Below are 13,782 nucleotides of genomic sequence, written 5' to 3'. Positions count from 1 at the left end.
TTGCTTCCTCCTATGCTTGATGGTCTTTATTTATTTAGTTTGTTGTTTGTTTTATTTCTTGTGGCTTCTTTTGAGCGGTCTTTAATTATGAGTCCATTACTTGATCTTAACCTCTGAGTTTCTGACCCAATGATTCCATCTTCTGTAGCCCAGTGGCAGGATCTGTCTCAATGGCTTGGCTGCTATTGCCATCAAAATGTAGAGTCACTCCAACTCTCTCATGGGCCACAATTCCCAAGTGGGCCCCATATTATATTTTTGGAAGGTGGTGCTGCTAGGGATTCTTGGAAACCTTCTCTTCCTTTTTGTAAGCCCAGCAATGGATATAGTTGTTCTGCAATGACAAAGTCCCTCAGAATACCTAGACTGCCATTATGCTGGAATCAGAACTCTTTAGTTTTTTTACTATATTTTTTTCTCTTTCTAATTTTTTTTGTTTGTTTTCAGTTTTATTTTTGAAATACATTTTTTACATAGTTATAGTATGTATATAATTTTGTTTCTTAATTTTTTCCCATTTCCCAAATGTTTTTCATATTTCTGAATAGTATTCACATTTTTATTAATTGTGTCATATTTCAGTGAATACCATTCTGCATAATTAAGGTATTTCTATTTTTTTTCTACTTGTGTTTAATTTGCTATGAATTTCCTTGTTGTGAGCTTTTCCTGTGGTTAAAATTTCTGTATTTAAGTCTATAGAATAGATTTCCCATATATAAAAGTGTATGGGGACTTCCCTGGGGGCGCAATGGTTGGGAATCCGCCTGCGAATGCAAGGGACATGGGTTTGAGCCCTGCTCTGGGAGGAGCACCACAGCTACTGAGCCTGTGCTCTAGAGCCCGCGAGCCGCAACTACTTAGCCCATGTGCCACAACTGCTGGGGCCCGTGTGCCTACAGCCCGTGCTCTGCAACAGGAGAAGCCACTGCAATGAGAAGCCTGTGCACTGCAACAAAGAGTAGCCCCCACTCGCTGCATCTAGAGAAGGCCCACGTGCAGCAACGCAAACCTAATGCAACCAAAAATAAATAAATAAAATTAAAAAATAAAAAGCACTTCTTTAAAAAAAAAGTATATGAATATTGTAAAGTTGTATAGCATCATTGTAAAATACTATAAGATCGTAAGAATTTTATACAAAGAATAAATGCATATATTGAGGTGTTATCCTAGACTGAATTTTTGTTAGTGCTTATTTGTTCTTAAGAATCAAGTATCTTTTACAGTATGTTTTTAAAATTCAGTAGATATCAAGATATCTTGAGTAATATTTAGTTGATAAGTATACTTGAGTTCTGCTAATTTTTTTAATGTATGACTTTAATCCTTTTATTATAAAATTGTATAAATATTCAGCCAGCACCAACTGCACATTATCAATAACTTAATTCAATATTCATTAGATTCCATGTGTCTGGTGAGTCTCATTGTCATAACTCTTCCTGGAAGACAACATTAGACATTGAATTGAAATAACAATGCTTTATCACTTTTGAATTTCTTGCCTCTACCTTACATTATCACCATCATTGTTATTGTAAATATGTCATGTTTACGTAAGGTTACTAATCATTAATTTAACTTTTACTTATGTAAAACCTTGGAAAACTGTTCAATTCTATTCATGTATAAGGTGGCATTATACTCAACTACTACCTTTATTCAGTGAACTGAACATTATGTTAGTGTGTGAAAAACCAATGTATAATTTTTTATAGGTGGTAATTTTGTTACCTTTAGTTTATTTGTAAACATTAATTAAATCTTTTTGTCTTAGATTAAGCCAAACATTGGAAATCAGGAAATGCATAGTTAGTCCCTTGAGTTAATTGGTTGATAATAACCAATTGAGTTAATTGGTTATTATGTAAGAATGGTGTCTTCTCACAGCTCACATCTCTGTTAAGCATTGTGGTGAATTTATATTTTGTTTTTCAGGTGTTTCATTTTTTACTTTTGGTACCTTAAAGAGTGTTGGGCTTTCCCATGCTCCTACCCTTCTTGGCAGACCTTCATCAGACAATCCTAATGTCTTAGTTTTGAAAACTCACATAAACTTACTTTGTGGTGGTGTTGCTGGAGCAATAGCACAGACAATATCGTAAGTTTGTTCATCAACTTACTTAAGTTAAATTACATTTATCCAATACTGATTTTTAGCATTGGTTAGTTGTCTTATTTTTTCTAATAGATTATTAAAACACAGGATCCCTTGCAAAATATAAATATTAATTTAATACATTTTTTCCAGTGTGCCTGCACTTTAAGCATATTATAAATAACTTCGTGCCAAATTGACTAAATTAGTTTGAACCTACTCAATTTCTGTGGATTTTAAAAGAAAGGAAAAAGAAAGCTAGAAAGAAACACTATAGTTTTCATCCATATTTCCTCATGAATTGCCTGTATGAGTTTTCTGAAATTTGAGCCATTTAGTGTGTGTGTGTGTGTGTGTGTGTGTGTGTGTGTGTGTGTGTGTAGGTACAACTTCTCTTGCACTAAATCTTGAAGGCCTACTTTGTGCCAGTCAGTATGCTAGGCATTGGGAGTTTCACTGAAGGAAAAACAAAAGTATTGCCTCAAGAAGCCTATACTCTTTTCTTTTTTTTTTGGCTGCCTTGGGTCTTTGTTGCTGCATGCAGGCTTTCTCTAGTTGCAGCGAGTCGGGTCTACTCTTCGTTGCAGTGCGGGGGCTTCTCATTGTGGTGGCTTCTCTTGTTGCAGAGCACAGGCACTAGGCTCGCAGGCTTCAGTAGTTGTAGCTCACGGGCTTAGTTGCTCTGCGGCATGTGGGATCTTCCCGGACCAGGGTTTGAACCCGTGTCCCTGCATTGGCAGGAGGATTCTCAATCACTGTGCCACCAGGGAAGTCCCAAGAAGCCTATACTCTTATTAAGACAGTAGCAATGCAAGGGAGTTTTATATTAATTAAGTGTATTAGGGACATAGATAAATTAGGTGGAAAGTGTAATTGGAAAGTTGGCTGTAGAGAATTTCTGTAGACCAAGAGAGATTGGATAGATGAGATTAAAAAAGGGCTGGAATACTAAGAAGCAGGAACTTTTCAGGAACAGGAAGAAGGGAAGCTCTCTGTGACTGAGGAGTATCCTGAAAAACAGGAAGACAACAGGAAATCGTAGTGTCACAAAGGCTCAAAAAAGAGTATCCAATGGAAAAAGAAAACTCAAAGTAAGATAAGTACTGAAAAGTAAGTTATTCATCGGATTTCACAATGAAGGTTACTTTTGTGAAGGCAGATTCAGTATACTTGTGTGTGGGAGCAGATCATACTAGACTGAAAGTAAAGGGAAAAAGGTGTAGGGACTTCCCTGGCGGTCCAGTGCCTAAGACTCCATGCTCCCAATGCAGGGGGCCTGCGTTCAATCCCTGGTCAGGGAACTAGATCCCACATGCCGCAACTAAGAGTTCGCATGCCGCAACTAAAGATCCCGAAGGCCACATCTAAAAGATCCCGCACATGGCAAGAGTGACCCCGCATGCCACAACTAAGACCTGACACAGCCAAATAAATAACTAAATATTAAAAAAAAAAAAAAAAGGTGTGTAGTTTACTTTTAGAAACATGGCTGCGGAACCTTGTTCATTTGCAGAGACATGATCACCTCTAGCTGTTCTGATTCTCTTCTTGGTTTTACTGCCCCTTTTCTTTATTATTTACTTCCAATTTAGATCTTTAAAATCTGTCTTCTCTTTTCCACTTACTTCATAAGCTATATTCTACACCCACTGACTCTTTTTTTAAAAAATATTTATTTATTTGGCTGCACTGGGTCTTAGTTGCGGCGCACGGGGTCTTTGGTGCTGCATGCGGGATCTTTAGTTGTGACATGCGAACTCTTAGTTGAGGCAACTTTCCCTTTTCAGGTATCTTGCTGATTCATGTCTTCCTCCTCCTACCTATCTGTGCTGATTTTTTTAAGGCCTAGCCAGACTTTGGTCCTCTGCTCTTCCCGTAAACATCCAGAATAGCTCATCTATCTTTATTGTTTCAATGGTCACCTCTGTACAGATAACTAATTCTATTTAAATCTTCATTGCTGACTCATTACTTCTCTAGCAAGCTCTTGGATGTTTATACCTGGACTTCTGTCCTCAGTTCAAGCTCTGTAATTCATATACTGCTTTCTTGTCTTCTTTTTCATGTCTGTCCTCGGCCCCCAACTTTCCTATTTGTTATCGATCACCATTAATCTTCTAGTCCTGATAATACCTTGAGATCATTTTTCACATTGTACATATCCAAATATTTTTGTCATTTTTTTGCTTAAAAACATTACCTAGAATGTTATTTTCTTTCTTTCCCGTTGTTATTTCCCTAGTTCTGATCCTTGTACTTTGTCTTCTTACTTCTCTTTATTAATCAATTCCTTCTACCCAGACACATCTTTTCCTGCTTGGAAACTGAATCCTTCAGGTTGAGGTTTTGGTCCCTTTATTCCCCATAAAGTTTTTTCCTCTCTCCACCTCCCATTAAAAGATAATTCAGGACTTAACTGGTGGCGCAGTGGTTAAGAATCCGCCTGCCAAGGTAGGGGACACGGGTTCGAACCCTGGTCTGGAAAGACCCCACATGCCGCAGAGCAACTAAGCCCGTGTACCACAACTACTGAGCCCACGTGCCACAATCACTGAAGCCCGCACGCCTAGAGCCCATGATCCACAACAAGAGAAGCCACCGCAATGAGAAGCACGCGTACCACAACGAAGAGTAGCCCCCACTCGCCGCAACAGAGAAAGCCTGCGTGCAGCAACAAAGACCCAACACAGCCAAAAATAAATAAATATTTTAAAAATTAAAAAAAAGATAATTCATGGAGGGGAATTCCCTGGTGATCCAGTGGTTAGGACCCTGCACTTTCACTGCAGGGGGCACGTGTTGGATCCCTGGTTGGGGAGATAAGATCCTGCAAGCCGTGAAGCAGGGCCAAAAAAAAAAAGAATTCATGGAGATGCTGCTTAGATGCATAGAGCTCTTCATCTATTAGTAATGTTATTTCTTAAGCTGTTTGGTTGGTACATGGGTGGTTTTTTTATTACAATTATTTCATAGTAAATTTAAATGTATATAAAAGTATATAATTATTTTTGTCATATATCACTTATGTATATATTATATGTATGTATATATACATATGTGTGTGTATATATATATGTGTATGAACGAGAGCTTTGAATAGGGAAGTAGAAAGCAGCTTTATGACATGGCAAATGTCTCTAAGACTCAATTTTCTTTTTTTTTTAAAAATAAATTTATTTATTTATTTTTGGCTGTGTTGGGTCTTCGTTTCTATGCAAGGGCTTTCTCTAGTTGCGGCGAGCGGGGGCCACTCTTCATCGCGGTGCACGGGCCTCTCACTATCTCGGCCTCTCTTGTTGCGGAGCACAGGCTCCAGATGCGCAGGCTCAGTAGTTGTGGCTTACAGGCCCAGTTGCTCCGCGGCATATGGGATCTTCCCAGACCAGGGCTCGAACCCGTGTCCCTTGGCAGGCAGATTCTCAACCACTGTGCCACCAGGGAAGCCCTAAGACTCAATTTTCGTATCTTAATATTGAGATAACAGTACCTACTTAACACAGTTGTAAAGATGGAATGAGATAATGTACATAAATTGCTTAGCACAGGACCTAACATAAGCAGTCAACATTAGCCCCAAAAAAGTAATTAAAAAAAAAATCACCTAGGGTTCCACTCCTAAGAGATTACTTTTGTATATTTCATTTTAGGCAATCTTTAAAATTTTTTTAAATTGAGGTATAATTAATGTACAATATTACATTAGTTTCTGGTATATAACATAATGATTTGATATTAAGTCTGGTTAACATTCATCACCATACATAGTTGCAGAATCAGGCAATCTTTTCACATAGAATTTTCTCAATCCTCTGTATGCAATTATCTGTATTGTTAATTTTAGCCCTTAAGGAGAATTTTTTGTTGGCCTACTGTATACAGGGGCACTTGCTGAATACTCTTAGGGTAGTGGTTCTTAACTGGGGTGGTTTCGTCTCTAGTGGACATTTATTAATATCTGGAGACATTTTTCGTTGTTACAACTGGGGTTGTGCTACTGGCGTCTAGTGGGTAGAAGCCAGGGATTTACCTAAACACTCTACAATGCCCAGGACAGCTCCCACAACTAAGAATTTTCCAACCCAAAATGGCAATAGTGCCAAAGTTAAGAAACCCTGTCTTAGGGTTACAACAATGGAAAGCACCCTGTCTATTTCCTCAGGAAGCGGCATTTAATTTGGTTTGGGGGAATAAATAGAACTTGATAATGGGTGATGAAAGAGAAGAATCATTTAACCCGAGGGAACCACTTAGGCAAAGGCAAGGAGACCTCTGTATTGTTATTTGATTTTATTCATATGCCTATATCCTGACTCCCAGATTAGACAAAACAGTAAGAAAATAGGAACACATTATTTCCTAGCATACATAGGGCTTTGTATTCAATAATTGCTGAGTAGAAAACTAAAAATCATTTTTAAGTCCTTCTTTTTCTTCTTTTAGCTACCCATTTGATGTAACACGTCGGCGAATGCAGTTAGGAACTGTTCTTCCAGAATTTGAAAAGTGCCTGTAAGTTCTTCATTTGTCATTGTTCAATTTCTTTAGGAAATGTAATGTGTATAGTAAGTAGGGAGATAGGACTGTGATCTCACTAGTAGTCTAGAGCTTTCATTTTATATCCCATAATATTCTTTGGTAAACTGAATTTAATCAGGTCCTAATCCTCCTGTTAAAATGTTCATTTTAGGTAATTCCCTGGTGGTCCAGTGGTTAGGACTCGGTGCTTTCACTGTGGGGGCCAGGGTTCGGTCCCTGATCAGGGAACTAAGATCCCACAAGCCTTGCAGCCAAAAAAAAAAACAAAAACAAATTTAATTTTAGAGCAGCTCTGTTAAATAGAAATATGATGTGAGCCACATATGTAATTTAAAATTTTCTGGTAACCTAACCACATTAAAAAAGTATAAAAAGAAACATGAAATTGTTTTAAAATATTTTATTTAAACCAATATATTTAAAATTTATCACTTCAACATTTCAGTATTTTACATCCTTTTAAAAAAAAACACTAAGTGTTTGAAGTCCAGGGTGTATTTTACACTCACAGCACATCTCAATTTAGGACTTGCCACATTTCATGTACTCAGTAGCCACATGTGGCTAGTGGCTACCACTATTGCATAGCACAGCTCTAGAGTCTTCTATAATCTGTAGAGATTTCGAATCATTCTGTTTGATTGGTGATGTGTTGTTCCTCAGGGGAAGAGCAGAATGTTTATTCAGGACCATGAATTGCCTTCATTCACCCAAAGATTTTTTGAATATTTCAGTCTATATTGCATATTGAAAGAGAAAGACAAAGCCCAAAGTGTTGGTTTGAAAGGAAAGAACACTGAAACAAGAAAGTCTTTATTGATGAAATCTGGAAGACAGTCCTTCAAGCTTTAGTAGCATAGAACTTGAGCAGAAACTTGAGAGTTTAAAGGACAACTGCTCATATATCCTTTAAAAAGACTATATCAATATTTCAAATATTATTATGAAATAGTGTTGCTAGTAAATGTCACAGACATAATGCAAACAAAATATATCGTATTAATGAGCCCTGGAATTCTATGCATAATGCTTGTACTTGTTTGGAATGAATTGCTCTTTTATTATGAATTTTTAGCTTGGTTTTTTAAAAATTATTTATTTATTTATTTATTCATTTTTGGCTGCGTTGGCTCTTTGCTACTGTGCACGGGCTTTCTCTAGTTGTGGCGAGCAGGGGCTACTCTTTGTTGCAGTGCGCCGGCTTCTCATTGCGGTGGCTTCTCTTGTTGCGGAGCATGGGCTCTCGGTGCATGGGCTTCAGTAGTTGTGGCTCTCGGGCTCTAGAGTGCAGGCTCAGTAGTTGTGGCGCATGGGCTTAGTTGTTCCGCGGCATGTGGTATCTTCTGGACCAGGGATTGAACCCGTGCCCCTGCATTGGCAGGTGGGTTCTTAACCACTGTGCCACCAGGGAAGTCCTTTTGCTTGTTTTAACACTCGCCTTCCAAAAGCTACTCAAGATGGCATTTTTAGCTTCTTTTAAAAATGCTATTATGGATCCTGAAATTGTCTCTTCGTGACTGGGCATAAAGGTGTCATCATTTAACCATTCTCTTTCAGTACCATGCGGGAGACTATGAAGTATGTCTATGGACACCATGGAATTCGAAAAGGATTATATCGTGGTTTATCTCTTAATTACATTCGCTGCGTTCCTTCTCAGGCAGTGGCTTTTACAACATATGAACTTATGAAGCAGTTTTTTCACCTCAATTAAAAAATATCGTTATTTCTTTTCCTTAATAAACTATCAGAGGGAAAAATAAAATGTTAATTTAATTTGGGGAGAACATTACTTGAAGGGGGATATTTACCCTGTCACAGGAACCACTGGTATTTTAGTACTTGATTTTTCTATTCATCACAAATCAAAAGTGCTTACTATACTTTTATGCCAAAAGTTGTATCTTAGAACATTGCAAAAAAATCCTAAGCTGATGCTGGCTAATCAGTAAGGTTATTTGAAACCATTTTAAAGTATTATTTGGATAGAACTAACTTAATATGGGATTCAAAAGGTTGCCATTAGTTTTATCATGCTATTCCAAGCTTTTAATTGTAATCATGATTTTCAAAGACTCTGATGTTGGTTGCTGTTATTGTTATTATTATTATTAACAGTCTTGGTTATATTGCAGCAGAATGATGAGAGCTGAAATTTTAAGTTATATAAAATATAGGTTAGAAGCCAGTATTGAAGTATTATTCTTAATATTTCTCTTCTCATAATTCTGCTCCACTGGATAAAAGGACAAACACTTTTTCTCTTCATTTTTTGATAAATGTTGTATTCAAAAAGTAACCATGTAGAGACTCATCAGTAAGTCAAGAATTTTCAGGTATTGCTCAAATGTTATTCCCAGTTTCTGAGTGATTTAAATGTGTTTTTAAAAGTCAGTGTATTTCCCAAAGGCAGTAATAGTAAATACTGAATATCTTTGCTCTCAAAACAAGTTAGCATTATAGATTTGTTTTTGTTAGATGATTTGATGTATACTAGAAAATTTATTTAAGTGGACTGTGAAATATCCATTAATATAGATGTGAATGTCAAAGAATGTTTCCAAGTATTATGTTATGACACAGCAACTAGTTCTTCCACATAAAATAATTTTAGTGCAATATAAACTTAAGTAGAAATGTAAAACATGATCTGAATTGCTATCGTTTATATTAAAATGGTTTAAAATGTAAGAATTCCAGTTATTATGTTTAGAGTAGTTTTTATGTTTTATTATAAGCATGACAAAAATGGGAGGGGAACAGTTATAGTTCTGTCCTCAGAAACAGCAATTTGTAGAATTGATGTGATTTTTAAGACATTAGAAAACTAAATTGAAAGTATTATTTCTGCTTCAATTTTTATTTTTTTTGCATAAAAGATTTCTTGTCATAACTTGGTAAAAATTTTATGAACTGGTTTCATTTTCAAAGTCTTTATTTTAAAATAAATGTGTATCTTTGTATGATTTATAAGTGTACCCACAGGTAAAAATACATGTGTTCCTAAAACTATTTTGTATATTTTCATTTCTCGGCTACATTGTAGCTAAATACTGCTATCAAATCTCAAGATAATTTAAATTTATAAAATATCTCAGTTATGTTAACAATAAAAGAGGACTGCAAATATTTTTTTAAATAAAAATTTGCATTCTATGTCTGTTACAGAATACATAGGTTATTAAAAATAAATTTTCATATTTCAACAGTTATTCCTCTCTTTTAACTATTTACATTATTGAAGCACAAATATTAAACATAATGGAAGAATACTTAAAATAATGACAGTATTTTTATCTGATTTATTTCAGATTGATAACGCAAAGTGAATCTTGACAGATTATCTTCAGTTTGAATATTGACTGTTTCTGTTTTGATCTCCATTGTAATACTTTCCTTGCCTTTTATTGGGTACAGCCCTCTGATCTATAGAATGGGGCAGTGATTTTGTTTAGGGATTGATGAGTGAGGTACCATTCCTAGCTCTTAATGGTGGTCTGTATGGAGATGAAAAGGTTAGTGGGTATATATAATAATATCTTACAACATTTTCCTCCAGATTACTCAACATCCATTTATGCAGCACCCATTGTGTGCCACGGATTATATCAGCATTATGGGGGCATACCTTGAGAGGTCTGTTAACTGTACTTGCAGTCTGATTTGGATTCCCAATAGCAACTATCACTGGGTATTTCTCTAACAGGGTATGTACCATACTTTTTGGTTACTGCATGTTTACTTGTCCTCCCATTGGTTCCTTCATGGGCAGAGTCATACTTTCATCCCCTTTAAGGAGCACAGGGTATGGCATCATAATAGTTGCTCAGTGATGTTTACTGATGGCCAGAAGGAAGGTTTGGTTCCTGTTTTTGGAGAAAATGTTCTAGTAGAGAGAAACGAGGCACAAATAGTTTAGGGAAAGAGCAATTTAGAAAGAGTTATTTGTTTTTTCTTCACAGAAATGTCTTGTTGCTAATTTGAGCCAGGATGAATGGCAAATAATAATACCTATATTATATGAGTATGCATTGCCTTGCAGAGTTGGGCCAATGATATCTGACATACTTGTATAGCAACTGTATACTTAAACACTTACATCAATTCTTTGAATATTAGACATTGTTACAAACTAGAAATCAATGACAAATAATAAGTCATGTATATTTCCTGAGTATTTACTATGTTCCATTCCTTATTTTAAGCACTTTTGATGCCTTAACTCTATAACAGTACTATAAGATAGGCACTATTAAATATTCCTTTTTTACAGTTGGGATAATTGAGACCCAGGGATATCAAGTAACTTGCCCAGGTTCACACAATAAGTGGTGGATCTAAGAGTCAGCCTACAGCGTAGTCTACTAGCCATGATGCTATACTTCAACACAGTAGTATCCTTCCTATTCACATAAAGCTCTAATATGTAATAAATACAAACCAATTAATAGAATGATTATAGATTTTGGAAAGTGCTTTAGAAAAATTTTTTGCCCCCCCCGGCCCCCCTCCCCCCAGCAAGTGGCTTGCGGGATCTTTGTTCCTTGAATAGGGATTGAATGCAGGGCCCTCGACAGTGAAAGCACAGAGTCGTAACCATGAGACTACCAGGAAATTCCTGGAAAGTGCTTATTAAGGAAGTAAATAGATTACATGATAGAGGATAATTGTTGGGTGTAAGGATCAGAGTGCTACTTTAGAATGGTCAGGGAAAAGTTTCTTTGATGTGCTAAACTTTAAGCCTACACATGAAAAGGAAGTAGTCGTGCAAAGAGCTGTGGGGGAAGAATGGCCCAGATGAAGGGAACAGCACAGTACAAAAACTCTGAAACAGGAAAAAGTTTAGTTTGACACAGGAATTGTCAGAAGCCCAGTGTCAATGAAGCTCCCTGAGAGAGGGAGTAGCAATAAATAGGTTGGAGAAGTAGACAAAGGCATCAAAAGTGCTTAAAATAAGGAATGGAACAGGAAATATATATGACTTATTATTGCCAGGAAATATACATGACTTATTGTCATTCATTTCTAGTTTGTAACACTGTCTGATATTCAAAGAATTGACATAAGTGTTTAAGTATACAGTTTCTATACAAGTATGTCAGATATCGTTATTTGATGCCTTAACTCTATAACAGTACTATAAGATAGGCACTATTAAATATTCCTTTTTTACAGTTGGGATAATTGAGACCCAGGGATATCAAGTAACTTGCCCAGGTTCACACAATAAGTGGTGGATCTAAGCCCTGTGTGAATGAAGCTCCCTGAGTGAGAGAGTAGCAATAAATAGGTTGGAGAAGTAGACAAAGGGCAGATCAATGTATTTAGGGCTCTATAGGATGTAGTAATGATTTTGTCTTTTATTCTAAATGCAATGGGAAGCCTTGAAGGTTTTCAGTAGGGGAATAAAATTGCCTGATTATATTTTTACAAAGATTACTGCTTTATCAACAATTATATGCACTTAAAACAGAAATCAGGGAATTCCCTGGTGGTCCAGTGGTTGACTCTGTGCTTCCATTGCAGGGGGTGTGGGTTAGATCCCCGGTTGGGGAATTAAGATCCCACATGCTGGCACAGCCAAAACAAACAAACAAAACAACAAAATAAAAAACAGCAGAAATCAACAAAATTAAAAACAGATAATAGAGAAAATAACAAACCCCAAAATTGGTTTTTTGAAGAGATCAACAAAATTGGTAAGCCCCTTAGCTAGACTGATAACTAAAAAGGAACATAAATTACCAATATCAAGAATGGGGAATTCCCTGGTGGTCCAGTGGTTAGGACTCCACACTTTCACTGCTGAAGGCCCGGGTTCAATCCCTGGCTGGGGAACTAAGATCCCACAAGCCATGTGGTGTGGCCAAAAAAAAAATAATGAAAAAGATGACATTACTATGGATCCTATGGATGTTAAAAAGATAATACGGGATTTCTAAATAACTCTTTGCTAAGGAATTTGATGACTTAGATGAAATGGACAGAGGCTTTGAAAATCACAACCAAAACTGATGTAGGTGAAACAAAATCTGCATAACCAATTAAAGAAACTGAATTTATCAAAAATTCTTCCACAAAGAAAACTCCAGGCTCAGATTGTGAATTCTATTGGACATCTAAGAAAGAAATAATTTTATACAAACTTTCAGAAATTAGAAGACAGCACTTTTATGATGCCACTATAACCTTGATGCCCAAACCTAAGTTGTTACAGAAAAATAAAATTACCAACCAGTATCCTTCAGGAACAAAGATGGAAAAATCTTTAACAGCATATTAGCAAATCAAATCCAGCAATACATAAAAAGTTTATTGTATCGTGACGAAATTGGGTTTATCCTAGGAGCGCCAAGTTGTTTCACAATCTTAAGTCAATAGTGTAATTTCCTGTAATCACAGAATAAAGGAGAAAAACACATGATTCTTCAATTTCTGCACTTCAAAAGTGCAGAAAAAGCACTTGGCAAAATTCAAAATTGATACATTATAAAAATTATCACATTAGGGTAGACCTTCCTCAATCTGATAGAGCATTTTGTCAGATTAATTTTCCAACCGTACATCTCATCTCACATGTTCTTCTCGTGTCATTGACACTCATCCCATCAAGAGGTAGAGACCATTCCCTCCCCTTACATCTGGTTGAGTGGGCTTGTGTCTACAGTGGAAGTGATGCTGTGTTACTTCTGAAGTTACGTCATAAAGCTGAAACAGCTTCCATCTGGTCTTTTGGAATGCTTGCTCTTGGAATCCTCACGACATGCTGTGAGGAAGCCACGCAGCCCCTGTAGAGAAACTGTCAGCCAGCCTCAACTTGCCAGCCATTTGAGTAAGCCATCTTCAAAGTGGATCCTCCAGCTTCCAGCTGATGCTTCATGGACAGAGAAAAGCTTTCCTCACAGAGCCCTGCCCAAAATGAAAATTCATGAGCTAAAAAAATGATTGTTGGGGACTTCCCTGGCGGTCCAGTGGTTAGGGCTCCTTGCTTCCACTGCAGGGGGCGCAGGTTTGATCACTGGTTCGGGAACTAAGATCCCACACGCCACAAAAATAAATAAATAAATAAATTTAAAAAAAGATTGTTGTTTAAAGACACTAAGTTTTGGAGGTTTGTTTTTTACATAGATTAGATAACCATAGGA

The 13,782-nt window shown here is 36.7% G+C and overlaps 1 protein-coding gene across 3 annotated transcripts in view; it reads left to right on the top strand.

Annotated features, from left to right (window-relative positions):
- Positions 1–13,672, top strand: part of SLC25A16 (solute carrier family 25 member 16) — a 37,528-nt gene extending 23,856 nt beyond the window's left edge. The window contains exons 5-8 of one of the 3 annotated variants that reach the window (XM_032608823.1): positions 1,942–2,104; positions 6,542–6,610; positions 8,195–10,779; positions 11,642–13,656. In XM_032608823.1, coding sequence (XP_032464714.1) covers positions 1,942–2,104; positions 6,542–6,610; positions 8,195–8,351 — 389 coding nt within the window. In that variant the 3' untranslated portion in view covers positions 8,352–10,779; positions 11,642–13,656. Of the gene's footprint in view, positions 1–1,941; positions 2,105–6,541; positions 6,611–7,300; positions 7,754–8,194 lie in introns of those variants that run through there. The other 2 variants (XM_032608821.1, XM_032608822.1) reach the window with 2 other exon arrangements.
- The last annotated feature ends 110 nt before the right edge of the window (positions 13,673–13,782 follow it).

This window comes from Phocoena sinus, chromosome 16 (genome assembly GCF_008692025.1).
Source record: "Phocoena sinus isolate mPhoSin1 chromosome 16, mPhoSin1.pri, whole genome shotgun sequence".
Classification (NCBI taxonomy): Eukaryota; Metazoa; Chordata; class Mammalia; order Artiodactyla; family Phocoenidae; genus Phocoena; species Phocoena sinus.
This window is presented reverse-complemented; position numbering and strand designations above follow the sequence as displayed.